This window comes from Leptosomus discolor, chromosome 9 (assembly GCF_034619465.1).
Source record: "Leptosomus discolor isolate bLepDis1 chromosome 9, bLepDis1.hap2, whole genome shotgun sequence".
Taxonomy (NCBI): Eukaryota; Metazoa; Chordata; class Aves; order Leptosomiformes; family Leptosomidae; genus Leptosomus; species Leptosomus discolor.
This window is the reverse complement of record NC_141399.1, coordinates 14,239,673-14,256,099: the sequence shown is the minus strand read 5'-3', so window position 1 is coordinate 14,256,099 and position 16,427 is coordinate 14,239,673. Positions and strand designations below refer to the sequence as shown.

The following is a 16,427-nucleotide window of genomic DNA, read 5'->3' as shown; positions in this document are numbered from 1 at the left end:
AAACACACGAGCTACTCGGTCATCTGCACCAGCTTTCTTGAATGTTGCTGTGTAAAAGTGGACTGATATGGAGGACTGCAGCATTATTTATCTGATAGTGCTGGATTAGCATTCTTGGAAGCACCATAGAGCTAGCGTTTGTTTTTGGATAAAGCAGTTGCGTGATCTCAGGATGTGGCTGGCATGCCTGTTTGGAGAAGCTTTTGCTTGTTCATTCAGGGTTGGTATGCAGAAGGGAGCAAAATCATATGAACTCTGTGCATGTGTGTGTGAGCAGTACCAGAGTGCACTGGTGAAACAAGCCAGGATGCCTGAAGCAGGTTTCCCACTTGGTTCTCCCATCTGGAGGCGTGGAGGAGCTGTGGACTTACAGGAGATGCTCTCAGATAGCAGTGGTAGGAAAGCAATGGTTAAAAAGAGGAGATTAAAATAGGCTGCACAGTAATTAGAGTAGCCTTGTTGTTCCTCCAGGGTGTGAGCATGTAGGTCCTTCCTGGACCCTGTCTTTCTCAGGTTCATAAGCAGTAGTTTACGAATGAGACTCTGGACTCTTCAGAGCAGGGGGAGGACAGACTAGGTAGTTAAATTCCTGAGGGGCCGTGTCAGCAGCAGAGGAGCCTTGGTTTAATGCTGTTTACTCAGCCTTATCTATCTCGTGGTGTTGCTACAGCTACCCGTGTGTGTGTTTTCTAAAAACAACCAAGAATAATCCGGGAAGCTATTCACTAGCTTGCATGAAACATCCATGATTATTTCACTTGGGAGCTGAACTGGCCAAGAATGAAAAGTAAGCAAACAGTGAATATAGCTAAAATACGGACTGCGGTAGGAGAGAATAAAGGGAGCACACATTGTGGGCTGGAGCTTGCCATGGCTGTACGGTATTCCAGCCAAAATACACAACAGCATTAATCTTTCTGACTTGCAGAGCTTAAAACCCTGGTATTTCAGATGTAATAATGTGGCCTCTTTGCAGGCTTGGCTTTGGTGTGGCCTCTCCATGCAGTGGAAAGGGATACCTGGTCTGGAGCACTGGGACATTCATTCAGCTGTTGGGTCTGAGCGCCGGGAGGGTGGGAGCGAGCTTGAGCCTGAGGTTCTGCCAGGCAGCTTGAGTATAAGGCTAATTAAATGTTGGAAAGAACTGTCTTCTCCTTTCTTCCTGCTTTAAATAAAAACCAGTTAGTACTTTGAAGGGCTGTAGTGGGATGAGAGCTTGAGAGTCTATAAACCAGTAAGTTTGGCTGTGGTCAGCTAAAATGGATTAGGTGAAGTGGTTATGTACTGTTTCGATGTCATGTGTCTGCATGAAGTGAGGAACTGAGCTAACTTGTAATTCTCCATCTAGGGTCCAATGAAGGTTTTCGTAACTTATGGTGGTGATCATATCCCTAAAAGTCCTTTCACTGTGGGCGTTGCTGCTCCTCTAGACTTAAGCAAAGTTAAAGTCAATGGACTTGAAAACAGTAAGTACCTCTGTGCTGGAAGCCTCATAGCCTGCCTCTGAAGTGTCTCCTGAATCTGGGCGATAGCCAACATGTCCTGCTGGAACAGAAGTGGGCAAAACAATCTTCTTTTTGACTTGCTACAGTTGGCCATCAGCCAGCTCCAACTTCACAGCTTGATCACTCTGACTTAGCTGGTCCTCTTGAGGACTGAATTTCAATTTAGATTTTTTTTTTTTTTTTTTTTTTTGGCAAAGATTACATAGCAGTGTGGACAAAGCATGTGTTGGGGTTTAGTCCCTTGTGGTGAACAAAGCTGGACTCTTCACCAGGCTGGGCACCTGCTGCTAAAATTTGGTTTCCTTGGGGCTAGATGGTTCTTTGTTCAAGTTTATGTAACTGCTATAGTGCAGAATGTCATTCATACAATCCCTTTGCTTTCTAAAAGTGGAAGAACTTAGGGCTGAGAAATATTGTTGTGTTCCTGAAATGAGCTTCTGATACTGTCAGGCCATGTCTTACAGGCTTGTTTAGCACTGTAGCTTTGTAGCTTCATTTAACCAAAGCACTTGTTTATGTTTTTGTTTGGTTTGGCAGGGCTTTTTACATGCAGAGGGGTGCAGACTGAGCAGGGCTCTGCCAGTGCTTGCTCCCTTGGTGGTATGTGCATGAGAGATTTCTTGGAGCACTGTCTGATGTTGAGTAATTAACGTAGTAATATGGGTTATGTCTTTTTCAGGAGTGGAAGTAGGGAAGGATCAGGAATTTGTAATTGACACCAAAGGAGCTGGTGGGCAAGGTAAACTGGATGTTAGTATTTCCAGTCCTATGAGGAAAGCTGTGCCATGTCTGGTGGAACCAGTTCTGGGTAAGGAGTGCAGCACTGCAAAATACATCCCAAGGGAAGAAGGACTGTACGTGGTGGATGTGAGTTATGATGGCAACCCAATCCCAGGGAGCCCGTATACTGTGGAGGCCACGCTACCTCCAGACCCCTCCAAGGTGAGTGAATGGTTTAGGGCTCTAACAGCAACTGATATGTGAAAACTGAATGGTGGGCTATTGCATGACACTTGGCTTGGTTTTGGCCAAACCAGAGCCAGGAACATCGTTACTCAGAGCACTGACTCATTCCTTTTGCAGGCTCTGTGACTCATGGAAGTCATTCCTATACACTGTATTTGAAAAACCATTGAACTAATTAAGAATATTGCAAGCATCCTGCATAGTGTGGCAAAATATAAGTATTGCTCCTAATTTAATAGAAGTTGGCCTAGTGAGCATCTTGACTGTATTAATTGAGATGCTTCTTTCTAAGGAAATAGATTTCAAGAAAAAGTGCGTGTACAGCCATCAAATATTTTAACATTGCTACCTTTTATATCCCATGGCTATATAAAAACAGCTATGGTGAGAGTGTGAATATCCTTGCCTTGGAGGAGAGATACCAACTTTACTGTAAAACTGGGAGGAGCAGCAAAGGGGACGTTGCTTTCCGTGTGTTTTTAAGAGCTTGTTGATAGACTCCCACATACAAACAAGTCTAACTAGGCAGTCTGTGCTGGCAATAACATGACAAAATGAATTTATCTCAACTGCATGTTCTCTTCCAGGTAAAAGCTCACGGTCCAGGTCTTCGAGGGGGCCTCGTTGGAAAACCAGCCCAATTTACGATAGACACCAAAGGGGCGGGAACTGGTGGTTTGGGTTTGACGGTAGAAGGCCCGTGTGAAGCTAAAATTGAATGCTCAGACAACGGCGATGGAACCTGCTCAGTCTCCTACCTGCCTATGAAGCCTGGAGAGTATTTCGTAAACATCCTCTTTGAAGAAGTTCACATTCCTGGTTCGCCATTTAAGGCAGACATAGAAATTCCTTTTGATGTCTCTAAAGTTGTTGCCACAGGCCCAGGTCTGGAACGTGGTAAAGTAGGTGAGGCAGGGCTGCTGAACGTCGACTGCACGGAAGCGGGTCCCGGGGACCTACGGGTGGACATGGTGTCAGATGCTGGTTCCAGAGCTGAGGTCCAGATTGATGATAACAAAGACGGGACTTACGTCGTAACGTACGTGCCGCTTTCAGCTGGCATGTACACGATCAAGATGAGATACGGAGGAGAGCAAGTGCCTAAATTCCCAGCCCGGGTCAAAGTGGAGCCAGCTGTGGACACAAGCAGAGTTAAAGTGTTTGGGCCAGGAGTGGAAGGGAAAGGTGAGAATATCTGTTGTTATCAGAGTTTGTAGGACTCTATCCTGCGCAGAGTATTCTGAGCAGTAAATGTCGTAATAGCCTTCAATGTTTCCATGGTGACCCTCGGATGGGGGTGTTTTGTTATGTTCCCAAAGGAGTTGTTTATCATGCTGGTTCACAAAATGTTTTGTTGTCGGAAGTACATGTAGTTCTTGAAGTGACTCTTCAAAATGTACCCTGCAGATGTCTTCCGAGAAGCTACAACCGAGTTCACCGTGGATGCTCGACCTCTAACGAAGGCTGGTGGTGACCATATCAGGACACAGATCACGAGCCCATCTGGCTCACCCACAGACTGTCTCATCCAAGACAATGCTGATGGAACGTATTCAGTAGAGTACACACCGTTTGAAAAGGGTAACCTCTGGATTTTTTTTGTTTGTTTGATTAGTTGTTTTTTTTTTTTTCACTTGAGAGGGGAAACCAAGAGCAAGCAGCTCTTCTGACACTTTCATTTGGCAAACTGCTGGGGTCTGCCAGTAACTTGTTGGCATCTTGGCAAGATTTTTGCTAGTAGAGGATCTAATTGTGCGGGAAGTAGCTTTATTGCAACTTGAAGAACTGACTTTTATGGTAACTTGGCTTCAGAATAGCAGTGTGTAAATGGCATTTCTGTTATGAAACACTAGTGAAGTCTTGTGAAATGCAGGAGGAAGCTCTTACCCATATACTGACATTTAAGTCTGTAGCATCTTGTAGAAGTGATGTTAAGTGATGAGACTGTTTAGGGAATCTGGGACATGTTTTCGTCTTCTTAACAGGTCCACACACAGTCAGCGTAACGTATGATGGCGTACCCGTGCCAAACAGTCCCTTCAGAGTGAACGTGACAGAGGGCTGCCATCCGTCACGTGTGCAGGCACAAGGACCCGGACTCAAAGAAGCTTTCACAAATCAGCCAAATGCCTTTTCAGTTGTCACCAGGTAACTGGGCCTACTTGATCCTTAAGGAATATCTGAGAGAGGGAGGAGTGTAGTGGGCTGTGTGATGCAGGATGCTAAACTCAGTACAAACACTTATAAAATGACCAAGCTGTGCCCTTTTGATTACTGTGTGTGCTACCTCATCATGTACAGAGCACTCTGCTGTGCAGAGATTAGAGGTTGATAGTTGTTGAGGATTAAATTCTAGGAGAACGCAAATGAGGTTATGCTCAATGGCTTTGTATGCTGAAGCATGCTGAAGGCTGGACATCAGAAGTGTCAGGTTCCTGCATTTCCAATAAGGGTAAAAATGCAGCCAGAGCACACAAAGGCTGTGAAGCTGCTGTTAGAAGCAGGTAATTCTAACAGTATGCATGTCTGTCTTGCAGAGGGGCAGGAATTGGTGGCCTTGGAATAACTGTTGAAGGACCTTCAGAGTCTAAAATAAGCTGTAAAGATAACAAGGATGGGAGCTGCAGCGCCGAGTATGTTCCTTATGTTCCAGGAGACTATGATGTTAACATCACATATGGGGGAGAGCATATTCCTGGTAAGAGCTCTTGCTCAGTAGCTTTCAGAAGAGGGAAGGCATTGAGCTAGGGGCTCAGTGCCTTGGCTGCATCTCACTCACGCTGGGGGTTGTTGAGGTTTTGACATTTTGCTTTTCCTGGGAATTCTGGCAGAAACAGCGGTGGTTTATTTCCTCCCACCCGGCAGGGAAGTGTGGAGTGCTTTGTGCTGTGGTGCGGTATTTTGGAGGAAGGGCTGCAGTCCCTTCTTGTTTCTGAAATGGCCTCTGTGCAGTTGCGAAGGAGCCTCATCAAGACTGTAGCGCCCATAGCAGGGAACAAAAGTGCAGATACAGATGGGTGGGACAGGGAAAGGAATGCTAGCCCTTGACAAATAACTGGTATCATGCACAAGTGTTGCGTAATACATTAGGTCAAGAAAATAGCCCTTTGATATCTGGATGCCTTCAAGACTGTTCTGCAGTAAGATAGTCTAATGAGTGAGCTCGTTGTGGGGGGTAAATTAAACACTGCAAGTTTTGGTCACTGCAGAAAGCATAGTAATTGTTTTCTAAACCAGATGTTTACCTGTGTGTGCATTTGCACGGGATGTTAAGCTGAAGTGAAGTAGATTTAAGGAATGTTCCAGGTACGTCTTTCATCCAGCAGTTCACGATTAAAAGGAGGATATTTTGCTTGTTACCAAGAATTAAATGCTCCTAAATGCCAGACATGTTTTGCTGCAGTGGTTTGAGTTCTTAGGTGCTGTCGTATAGCGTACATCTAGGTATTCTTTCCTAGACTTTGTGAGTGAGCTCATTCTTTCCCGTTGGTCCCATTTTATTTGTCAACGTACTGAACTTGGTAAAATATGAAGGAAACAAGTGCCCACGTGATGCTTCATTTGCACTTCTGGCTTCTTTCGTGTGTTTTTTTTCCTGAGGTGTGAGAAGCAGATGGATCACAACTGAGTTGTTGAGTAGACAGTGAAAATGTAGAAGCACCATCATGACACTTCTGGCTTTTGCAGAAGCAGAGAAGTAGTGTGAAGGCTGTGGGGTTGTCATTCCTGCCTGAGGTTGAGGGATAGTAATAAAAAAGCCCAAGGAAAAGTAGGGAAAAAGACCTTTGGTTTCCTGTAACTGTTAACTCTGTGGTGTTTAACACTTGCTGCATTAACTTCCAGGCAGTCCTTTCAAGGTTCCTGTGAAGGATGTTGTGGATCCCAGCAAGGTGAAGATAGCAGGACCAGGTCTGGGAACAGGTGTTCGAGCCAAAATCCCACAGTCCTTCACTGTAGACACCAGCAAGGCAGGAGTAGCACCCCTTGAGGTGGTGGTGGCAGGACCCAGAGGTAAGAACCGAAGTACTTCATCTAGCTGTGCCCCCGTGTCTGTGTTTGGGTGTGTAACGTGGTCCTGGCCCTGCTTGCAAAGGTGGCAATATGACTTTGATGAGCCTTTCCCTCTATTCCTGTTCATCCAGCATGTGCACCTTGACAGCTGACCCATGTGCCATGCTGTAAAAGGAGAACTGTGTCCTAGGTAGTGCTACTTTGGGCAGAGTGTCTTTGGCTTTATCCTAATCTTTGGAGCTGGGAGAAGTGACATGAGTAACCATCACTGGTGCACAATTGTGGCTTAGATTTAGACGTCAAAAAGTAAATCCAGAGCCTCACATGTGAATACTCACTTGGGAAACCCGTGTCACTGGGTCGCAGGAGTCTCTGAAACATGGTGGAACCCCTCAGTGGTCCTCAGAGAGCAGCAAGGCCCTCGAGTGATAGTGTTAACGGTGTTTGCATTAACCTAGGAAGCCAGGTCTCAGTGGCACAGTATCTAATGGCAATAAGTACCATTTGGCTGCAAGTCTTGCCTTGCTAGGAGGTGAGAGCTGCTTCCCCGCTCAAGTGTCAGGTCATGCTCGTGTGGGTGCCCCTCAGGTAACCCTTCTTTAATTTTAGTGGATGAGACGGATTCCCAGGGATGGCGCTCCCCGTTGAAAGCGATTTCGGATTTCTTTAAAGGGGATCCAAAAGGTGACACTGAGACAGGTTTGAACTCTCACTAACTACTGGCAATTTTGGCTCTTGGAAATCCAACTGGCAGCAGCAAGAATCATCTGGAGGAGGGAGTGGGAACCAACAGTGTTGCTTTTAGGCTTTGCATGGCAACTATATGTTTCTTGTGCGCTTGCTTTACAGCTAATCCTTCCTGTGTTTTAAAGCCAACTTGTAATTGTAGACTGCTTTGTGTGTTGATCTGAACTGATATGTCACGTAATCTGCTGTAGATTTAGCTTAATGCAAATTGAAATAATTGATCCTGCTTTCTTAGGGCTTTGGCAGCTTGCAGGGCTTTCCTGCCTAGGCAGCGAGCCTGCCTTTCCAAATACCTGATTGTGAAACACTCAGTTGGTGGATGCTACACACCAACTGGCTTTAGGGCTCAATTCTGTACAGTGAATCCCAGTAACAGTATGTAATCTTGTAAATGACAGTTCAGGCAATTATAACCATTACTCACTTCTTTCTCAAAAGATCTTCTGTGTATTTTAAGCAATTGCTCTTGACCTGGACCTGGACTGTACAGAAAGGCAGGTGTTTCTCCAGTATTTTCATGCTAGCTTTTGTTTGCTGTGAGAAGATGGGAGCTGGGAGAGCAGTGGATAACAAATCTATCTCAAGTCAATGGCTCTTGAATACGAAATAAGGGAGACTGATCACTGATCCACACCTATTGCCTTCATTCAAAAAAAAAAAAAATTTGAAATTCAGCTTGTTGCAAACTGTAAACAAGCAGTGCATCTTGGAACTTTGTGCAGCAAATGGCTGGTGAGGAATTAAATTTTATTAGCACAGCTGAGAAGATAATCTATTGTGTTTTTAGGAGTTGTGGAGCCTGTTAATGTAGTAGACAACGGAGATGGCACCCACACGGTGGTGTACACCCCTACACAGGAGGGACCCTATATGATCTCTGTCAAATATGCTGATGAAGAGATTCCTCGCAGGTAAGGTGGTGAAGATAAACTTAGATGAACTGAAGATTTAATAACCTGATTGTGCTCTCCCAGCGCGTGAGCACCATTTAAGGGCTAGCTGCGGTCCTTTCTGCTTGACCAGTGCAGAAACGCTGAAGGGGAGGTGTATCCACACCTCAACATGTACTCCAGTAACTATCAGCTATTGACTTAGGAAGAGGGGGCAGTAACGGGTTTCCCTTTAAGTCCCTTCAAGGTGAAGGTGCTTCCTACCTATGATGCCAGTAAAGTGACAGCGAGTGGACCAGGTCTCAGTTCCTATGGCATACCAGCCAGCCTGCCTGTGGAGTTCGCTGTGGATGCTAAGGATGCTGGGCAGGGACTTCTGGCTGTACAGATCACTGTAAGTAACTACAAAACCAAGCAGGAGTGGAAATGCATTGTTCCAGGTGGGCGTGAGTGGCTCTTATCCCAACTGTCCATAGCTATACCCTGACATAACCAATGTCCTGGAGACTGGGCTGGACCTTAAGGTCTGGGACAGGAAAGTCTCGCACTCTGCATTTTTGCATCTTTGAAACTGTGCTTTTATGAGACTTCTGTCTTAAAGTCATCACACATGCTATATTTGGCCCTTGGTTAACCTTACACTCTGCAAATGCCCAAAATGAAATTGTTCCTTGTAAGATTATGAAAATGCTGGAATTGGAAATGGAGACAGCCTTCTAGCAGTGTAGTTCAGCAAGGCCATGAGATAACATCCACCCTGAGCATTACATGATGATAAATTAACAAATGAGTCTCCCTCAAGCTTTCTGAAAGTCATAAACTGCTTAAGGAGATACTATAGGAATGTTTTTATTTGACTTTGTTATTGCTCTTCCTGAAATTTCTGGTGCCTGGAGTCTGTGGCCTCAGCAAAAAGGTCTCTGATTAGTGGACCGTAAAGCACATTTCTCAGCTCTGGCATGCCTAGGTCATGGCATGGCCTGTTGTACTTGCCCTTCTGCATTCTTGCTCCCATGCTGTCCTGTTGTCTGCTAAGGTGCAGCAAAACAGTTGTCTTTATTCTAGCATGCAAATGTGCTCTTAAAGGATCCAAAATGCTTATCAGAGCTCCCAGCCTGGCCATGGCTTTGAAGATCAAGTTCCACAAGTCCTGCATGGTGGGAGTGCATAGGTGATCCACCTCACAGCATTTGTTTGCTTCTCGTTTTGAGCTTTTGAATGACAAACATTTCTCAAGCCTTCCTGAAAGAAGTAAGCTCTCTTGCGCTGTACCTAAAATCCTTTGCGGCTTATATGGTACCCTGGGCAGTGTTAAGTCATAAAATACAGAATGAGGTCAACATAGGGTTCCCTATAAGCAAGCCTGGAAGACTTTCTAAAATGCTTCATGCTTTGAAGCTGATGAGTTGCACTGAAAGCTGAGGCTGGGAGTAGCTCTGTTGGAAACGTTATATGCCGTGCTGGTCTTGGTTGTAGACGGAAAAGCTTGATGCTGAGGCTGAGATCTGTATTATTTATACATCTCATTAATTCTTGTATTCAGTGTAGAAATGGTAGTTGAAGGGACTACATAGATGAGCTTTTAACTGTAGACCTTACAGTGTGTCAAGAGCTGGATGCCTCATCGAGGAGTGTTCAAGGCAGACTCCAGTAATGCTTCCCCCAGTCTCAAAACTTTCAGGGAGCAGCTGGCCAAAGCTACCCAGTGCTTTGTCAGGACAGAGCTGCACAGTCTGGCTCCCGATCTGTGCCTCGGGAACTTGGGAAGTGTTCTTCATTTCCAGCAACGCTATGACAATGAAGCCTAAAACTTCTTACAATTAATATAAAGTTCATTAAAATGGCTTGTTGCATCTCATAAACATTCTTTTATCAAAGGGTAGTTAATGATAACACTGATTGTTTTATAGTGGTCTGATACCTTTTTGCTTCTAATAATCTGTTCTTGGTACTAGTCCTTGAGTGAAATATATTTAACCCTCAGAAAGCCTCAGTTCTGTATCTGTTTGAGACTATCTAAATATGGTTGTGAACAGATTTGCTGCCCTGCTAAAGGAATTAATAACTAACTTCATAGTGCCTAAGTCTTCTGGTTTGCATTCCTCAGGACCAAGAGGGCAAACCCAAGCGAGTGGACGTTCATGACAACAAGGATGGCACTTACACAGTCACCTATGTCCCCGACAAAACAGGCCGCTATACTATTGGTGTGAAGTACGGTGGAGATGATATCCCGTCCTCTCCCTATCGGATCCGGGCATCTCCAGCTGGGGATGCCAGCAAGTGTTTGGCCACAGGTGAGTGTTGACTTCTCTCTGTTGCTGCTGTTTGTGTACTTGGTGTAAAGCTGCCTTCTGAGCATGGTACAGTTGATGTAATGGGTGTAGAAGATGCTAGAGACTTGTGTAATCTGTCTGCTCTTACAGGAGAGATTTTCCTAAAGATAAAGAAGTATCCACCCTGTGGGTGAGCAGGAATCTCTTGCAGTCTCTAGCCAAATCTTTCAGACTGCCTGGGTCGTTAGAAACAGCCAGATGCAACCCAAGTCTGATGCTTATTTTGGCCTAGATAAATCCTGCTGAGAACTGCAGTGAGGTTGATTTGAAAATAACACATCTGCGCACCTTCACTGCGTCATGCTCCTTGCACTGCTAGTGTTGCAAGAAGCTTTTTGTTCCAAGCAAGAACAGAATTAATTCTGAGGGTGTAAATAGCTGGCCATGAACTTCTGCATTAACAAAGCCTGCATAGGCTGGGTGTTACTAGTGGAGGTTTCTGCTGCTTTTCTATCTGGTCAAGGTTGGCCATGGTCTGAACAAACCTTTGGAAGGCGCAGGTGGAAGGAGAGAACCTAAAGAGAAGACGTTACTGCAACTCAAAAAAATCATTGCCTCAAACATCAGTGCCTTGGTGTAGGGAGAGACTAGAAATTTGTTGCTGTAGGAGCACACTTACAGCTTCAACCTTTACCTGTTCTCAGGGTGGGTGGTCATCATGCAGCCTTGGGCTGGCCACCACGGCATGCTGCTACCTCCCAGCCAGCCGGAGACAGGGAGAAGAAGTGACAGGAACTACTTGCCACTGAAAGTTAAATACCCTGATTTTTAAAATAAAAAGTAAATTAGGCAAGACCAAACTGAGAGGGAAACTTCATCGGTCGTTGTAGACTTGTGAGAGTGTCTGGGCATTGTGCTGACCTGCATCATGCGGTTAAGAGCGTACCCGGTGCCTGTCTGACAGCTGGCTGCTTTCATGCCTGCTTAAACAGAAATACACTCCTGGCACAATGGAAAACACAGAGCGGCAGGTATCCCCTTTGCTTCTAAATTTGTTTAAAAGAGGCCCTAATGGCTGAATCTGGTACTCTTCCAAGTAACTCAAGTTGCTAACTATTCAAAATAGCTGCAATGGAGATTACTCTCAGATGCCAGCTTAAATTTCCCCTTTCCAAGAAGTGCCTCTGACTCTCTGTGGTAAAGCTGAAATACAATCGCTGTAGGAGTAGATGCTGGAATACTTTCAAGGTATTAGAACAGCAGGTTTGTTGCCACTTGAAAACGAGCCATTTACCTGGTAACAAGTGCTGGTCAAAAGCAGGAGTATTGAATACGTACTGCAAATAAGACTTAATAGTTCCCATTTAAACACAACGTTCTTCAGGCTGGATCTGATAGCTACAATTTGGGGATTGTTTCATGATTTTCTTTTTTGGGGTTGTGTGGCAGTGGAAAATCATTTGCTGGTAATGTGGGAGGAAACGGCCATGGCTGCTACTGTGCCCTTTTATAGCTGCTTACACAGGGAGGTTTATGTTAAAGCAGTGACAGCCAAGTTGCAAAACATAGTGCCTTTGGCTGTGCATAAAGGAGTATGACAGTAAGAGTATGGGTGAAGGCGTTGCTTTCTTCAAACTTAGCTTTTTTCCTGTCTCTGTTTTCATCTAGCCTCTCTCATTGCAGAGAGGAAGGAAAGCTGGTGGCCAGCTCTTGCATGCTGCTGTGTTGTCCAACGCTACGAACATCCCTTGTTGCACATCTGCTCCCAAACCCACATCTGTGGGTCCCTCGGACTGGCGTCTTGGTGCCGTGTTTCCCAGGCGCCGTGCAGGCAGCCTGCCTGGGAAAACCATCCTCTGAACGCTTTCTGTAATGAAATTGCCTTGTAGGTCCTGGAATTGCACCCACTGTGAAGACTGGTGAGGAGGTTGGTTTTGTGGTAGATGCCAAATCAGCAGGGAAGGGAAAAGTGACGTGCACTGTCCTGACGCCAGATGGGACAGAAGCTGAAGCAGATGTTGTTGAAAACGAGGACGGGACTTACGATATCTTCTACACTGCTGCCAAACCAGGAACCTACGTGATTTATGTCCGCTTTGGTGGGGTGGACATTCCCAACAGTCCTTTCACTGTCATGGTAAGCCAGCTCCACTCTGAAAATATCTCCCACTTGGATTCCTGCTGCCACGCTTTATTTAGGGATAGGTTAACTCTGTGTGTAAATGTTTGTTTAGGCATTTATTAGACTAGCAGGAGCTAATGAATCCTTATTACTTGCAGAGCTTGATTTGAGCAGGTGATACAGTCGGGTGAAGAGGGATAGAAGCCATCAGAGGATGAAGACGGCTTCTCTGAACAAATCCGTTTTTCATTTCCTGACCATGTAGGTTTTTTTCGAAATGGTGTAAGGGTAGTTGTAATCCACTTCTGCGACTAATTACTTCAGCTGTTGTCAGATACGTGCTCTGACTTGTCCGTCTCTCACTCTTTATAATGTTGACCCCAAAATAAGAAATGGTCTGCTGACAGATCCCAGGGAAGCAGGCTGTTAGCTCGCACTTAAAAATGATTTGCAAGTGCTAGTTAAACTGTTATAGCCAAATCCCCCTTCTTCTAATTATGTTCTTTCCAACATCCAGTACTTCAGCATGTTTAGGTTTAGAAAGCAAACAAAACCCCAGCCTCCCTGAGGAGCAGACTAGGTGCCTCTCAGGGTTCACGGAAGCACTTCATGTGAAGAACAGCTCTCACTGTTGGCAAAACAAGTCTTAGTCTTGTAATCTTAGCTGAGGTGGCCTCCAGTGCATCTCGGTCCATGAAAGTATACAGCTGTACTTGTGCTGAGTCTGGCCGAAGCCCGCGGGTGAGTCCTGGGGGCCAGGCATGCCGGCTCTTCCTACCTGCCACCCTGGCAGATCGCTACCAGTGTCTCTGAAGATTTCCATGAGAAGAATGACTCCCTTGGTCATTGCTCAAAGCTCACCACAGGAAATGTCTCTTGAGGTCAGGGAGCCTGGTCCCAGCCAGCCAAAATTCCCACTTCCTAGCGGACTGATACAGTATGTGTTTGACTTGGGTGTCTCAGCTGGGGACAGAGAACAGTGAAACAGCAGTATTTCTGGTTTGGATTGGTTTCCTTAGTGGAATCTTTCCATGCTTAGGTTTCCAACGGGATATTTTGTTAGGGTGGTTTGCAGCAGTGTGAACGGGCAGGAAGAGCTGGGGTGGCTGAGCCCAGTGGAGCTGCGTGCGTGGGTGTCAGCCCCAGCCGCTCTTGTTGGGTTAAGTGGGGGAGATGGGAATTTGCAAGTCATCCTCTTGGCATGCCTGGTGGGAAGGGAGGCTGTGCTGGAGAAAACACATTCGGTGTCTTGACAACGCTGTCCCAGCTATGAATCAGGAGAATAGCTTTGCAGCTATGACTGGACGTGGGCTGGGTCATTCACCCAAGTGCGCGAGCCGGGAGCAGCCTTCCCACGGTGGCAGGCTCCCCTGCCTCCCAGCTCGCACACTGTGCTGTGCAGTGCTTGCATCTTAGGTTTAACCTTTCACTTCCCTCCTTGCAGCAGTCCCATTAAAAAGCTACTCTGAAATTCAATTCTACCAGTGTCTAGGCACTGCTTTCTGGCTTCCCTCCCAGGCTCCCAACAACAGCATGTACAGACTTTGTCCCTTTGCTGTGCCACTGGTGGCTTCCCCCAGTGCCCGATGCCTGTGGATACAGGCAATTTCCCAGCTGGATCCAGGTCCTTGCGATGGTGAGAGGACAGGGAGGGCTGTGCGGTGGGAGGAAGGTGTTGAGGAGCTGGAAGGACCTGTGCATTCTGTACTGTAAAAGGTGGGCATGCCTCCGTTCCACAGTAACACCTAACCTGCCTTTACCCCTGCGCAGGCTGTAGATGCAGATGATGTTGCTGTGCGGTCGCAGGAGCCAGTGGGCACCTCCCCCCCCGGATTCCGCCCTTGGGTACACAATTTTTGCATTTTTCAGCTGTTTTTCCTCCATCTGTGTTCCATTTCAGATGACAGCCTGCTTCTTGGGACTGCTTGAATCGCTCTGGTCATTGTGTTCATTCTTTCTGTTTGATCAATTGTTCTTGAGATCCAGACCTTGTTTTTTCTTTGCTGCTTAAAGGCAGTCTCCAAATAAACTCTCATTCAAACACAAAGAGGATCATTACACCTACAGCTTCTACTTCCGCAATGTCTACTGTTGGCAAAAGCAACCCGAGTGCATCGCTTTGTTTTCCCAGTAAAATATCACAGTGTCTTGAGTCCAGAGTCACATTGTAAAACTTGTTTCTTTTGTCCATTTTGTGTTGTAATCGCTCTGCCCCATTCAAAAATCACTTTCTTTTCCAGGCCTTAAGCAACTAAATCCTTTCAGACGGAGCCACTTTGGGTCTTGTGTGCGCTGCATTGTCTTCCATCCCTTTGTGTTCCATTTTTATCTCTTTTAACTTTTTTCCAGCATGTCTTCCATTCACACCATGTTTGATTTGCTCTGCTCTGCGGTGTGGTGGTGTTACAAAGGACAGCTTGGCTGGACGCTGCTCTGGTTGACCCCAGTCCTGCGACTGGCTGTGATAATCACCACGCGCTCTCTTCTGCTTGTGCTTGCAGTGGAGTTGCTCAGTACTTGTTTGGGTCTACCGTCCTTTTTTGAAGTGTCCCATCCTTTTGCTTCTTTTAGGTCACCGAAGAAGCTTATGTCCCAGTTGGAGACATGAATGGCATGGGATTCAGGCCCTTTGATATGGTTATCCCTTTTGCTGTAAGGAAAGGAGAAATAACAGGTACCTGGAGTATGTGTAGCCTCTTCGGGAGGTTTTGGGTTTTGTTAGCATGTTTGTCCATTTGCAGCTAACAGTCTGGGTGGTCTAGACCACAGTGTGTTGGGGAGGATTGTATCCTGCCAGCAACTTAGTTGTTTAATTTCACATCATGTGGCACCCGCTGAGGGTAAGTAGGATACGCCCAGCTGATGGTTTGAGTTAAATGAGGGGATTCTTGGTGCTGCCGTGGTCCTCAGTGCTAGACTGTGAGCTACTGCACTGTAGGACCTCTTGCTGCTTTTTTTCCCTCTGGAGCAGCTGCGTGCATCCCTGGTAAGCTCTGTTACTTATTTTGTGCAGATACTGCAAAAAGAGTCTAATCCTGCATTCTTGTCACATACCTTCTGCAAAGCAGGCAACCCCTCTTCCACAAGTCTGGCAGCTGAGCCTATCACCCCAGTAACACCCCAGTTGCACTAAGCTCCTACACACATGGGCTGTGTCCCCTCCTGCCTTCTAGCTCAGCAATCCTACTCTAAGCCCCGCTCTGTCCCTGCTGAAGGGTCAATTAATCTTGTCCTTTCCAAAGAGCTGCGGGAGAGGGAGCATCTTGCGATGAGGCAGATCAGTGCCTTTCCTGGGGCTTGCTGTGGAAATTTCAGTGGCTGAAGCAAACAGCCCTGCCTGTAGAGTTTGCAAGGTCACAGGACTGTTTGCCAGATGTCTACTGCTGCGTTGTATTCATGTAGCTTAAGTAGAAAACATGTCTGGTTAGTGTTCCCATTAGTCTCCTATTTGTGCCTGTGGGTAAGGAATTTAACAATTTAAAATGCTTGTTTAAAATGGCTAGACGATTCTTTGTGGGTGGGAGAGGGGAAGCAGGCAGCTTCTCTTTCTGTAACTCCCATGGTGGCTTTTTGTAGGTGAAGTACACATGCCCTCTGGAAAGACGGATACGCCTGATATTGTGGATAACAAAGACGGCACAGTAACAGTGAGATATGCTCCTACTGAGGTCGGGCTGCATGAAATGCACATAAAATATATGGGAAAGCACATCCCAGGTGAGTCTGACAAAGCGGATGACACAAATCAGAGTGCAGTGTCCTGCTGACGCATCTGTTCTCTACTAAGATTTCTGTAGCTTAGTTGTATGCACTGCAGTAAGAACTGCCCAGGACATCTTACTGTTCAGCAGCAGTTCATCTGCAAGCAGTCCAGAGAGGAACTAAAGCAAAGGAGTGAGTGCCGGCACAT

At 46.1% G+C, this 16,427-nt stretch overlaps 1 protein-coding gene across 5 annotated transcripts in view; it reads left to right on the top strand.

Moving 5' to 3' along the window:
* FLNB (filamin B) overlaps positions 1-16,427 on the top strand; it is a 72,276-nt gene that overhangs the window by 41,997 nt on the left and 13,852 nt on the right. Inside the window, exons 19-33 of one of the 5 annotated variants that reach the window (XM_086470111.1) lie at positions 1,349-1,466; positions 2,185-2,447; positions 3,059-3,656; positions 3,879-4,052; positions 4,457-4,619; positions 5,009-5,169; positions 6,315-6,482; positions 7,092-7,181; positions 8,017-8,140; positions 8,357-8,513; positions 10,227-10,416; positions 12,285-12,532; positions 14,288-14,362; positions 15,089-15,191; positions 16,094-16,234. In XM_086470111.1, coding sequence (XP_086326237.1) covers positions 1,349-1,466; positions 2,185-2,447; positions 3,059-3,656; positions 3,879-4,052; positions 4,457-4,619; positions 5,009-5,169; positions 6,315-6,482; positions 7,092-7,181; positions 8,017-8,140; positions 8,357-8,513; positions 10,227-10,416; positions 12,285-12,532; positions 14,288-14,362; positions 15,089-15,191; positions 16,094-16,234 — 2,773 coding nt within the window. Of the gene's footprint in view, positions 1-1,348; positions 1,467-2,184; positions 2,448-3,058; positions 3,657-3,878; positions 4,053-4,456; positions 4,620-5,008; positions 5,170-6,314; positions 6,483-7,091; positions 7,182-8,016; positions 8,141-8,356; positions 8,514-10,226; positions 10,421-11,099; positions 11,126-12,284; positions 12,533-14,287; positions 14,363-15,088; positions 15,192-16,093; positions 16,239-16,427 lie in introns of all 5 variants that reach the window. The other 4 variants (XM_086470112.1, XM_086470113.1, XM_086470115.1 and 1 more) reach the window with 4 other exon arrangements.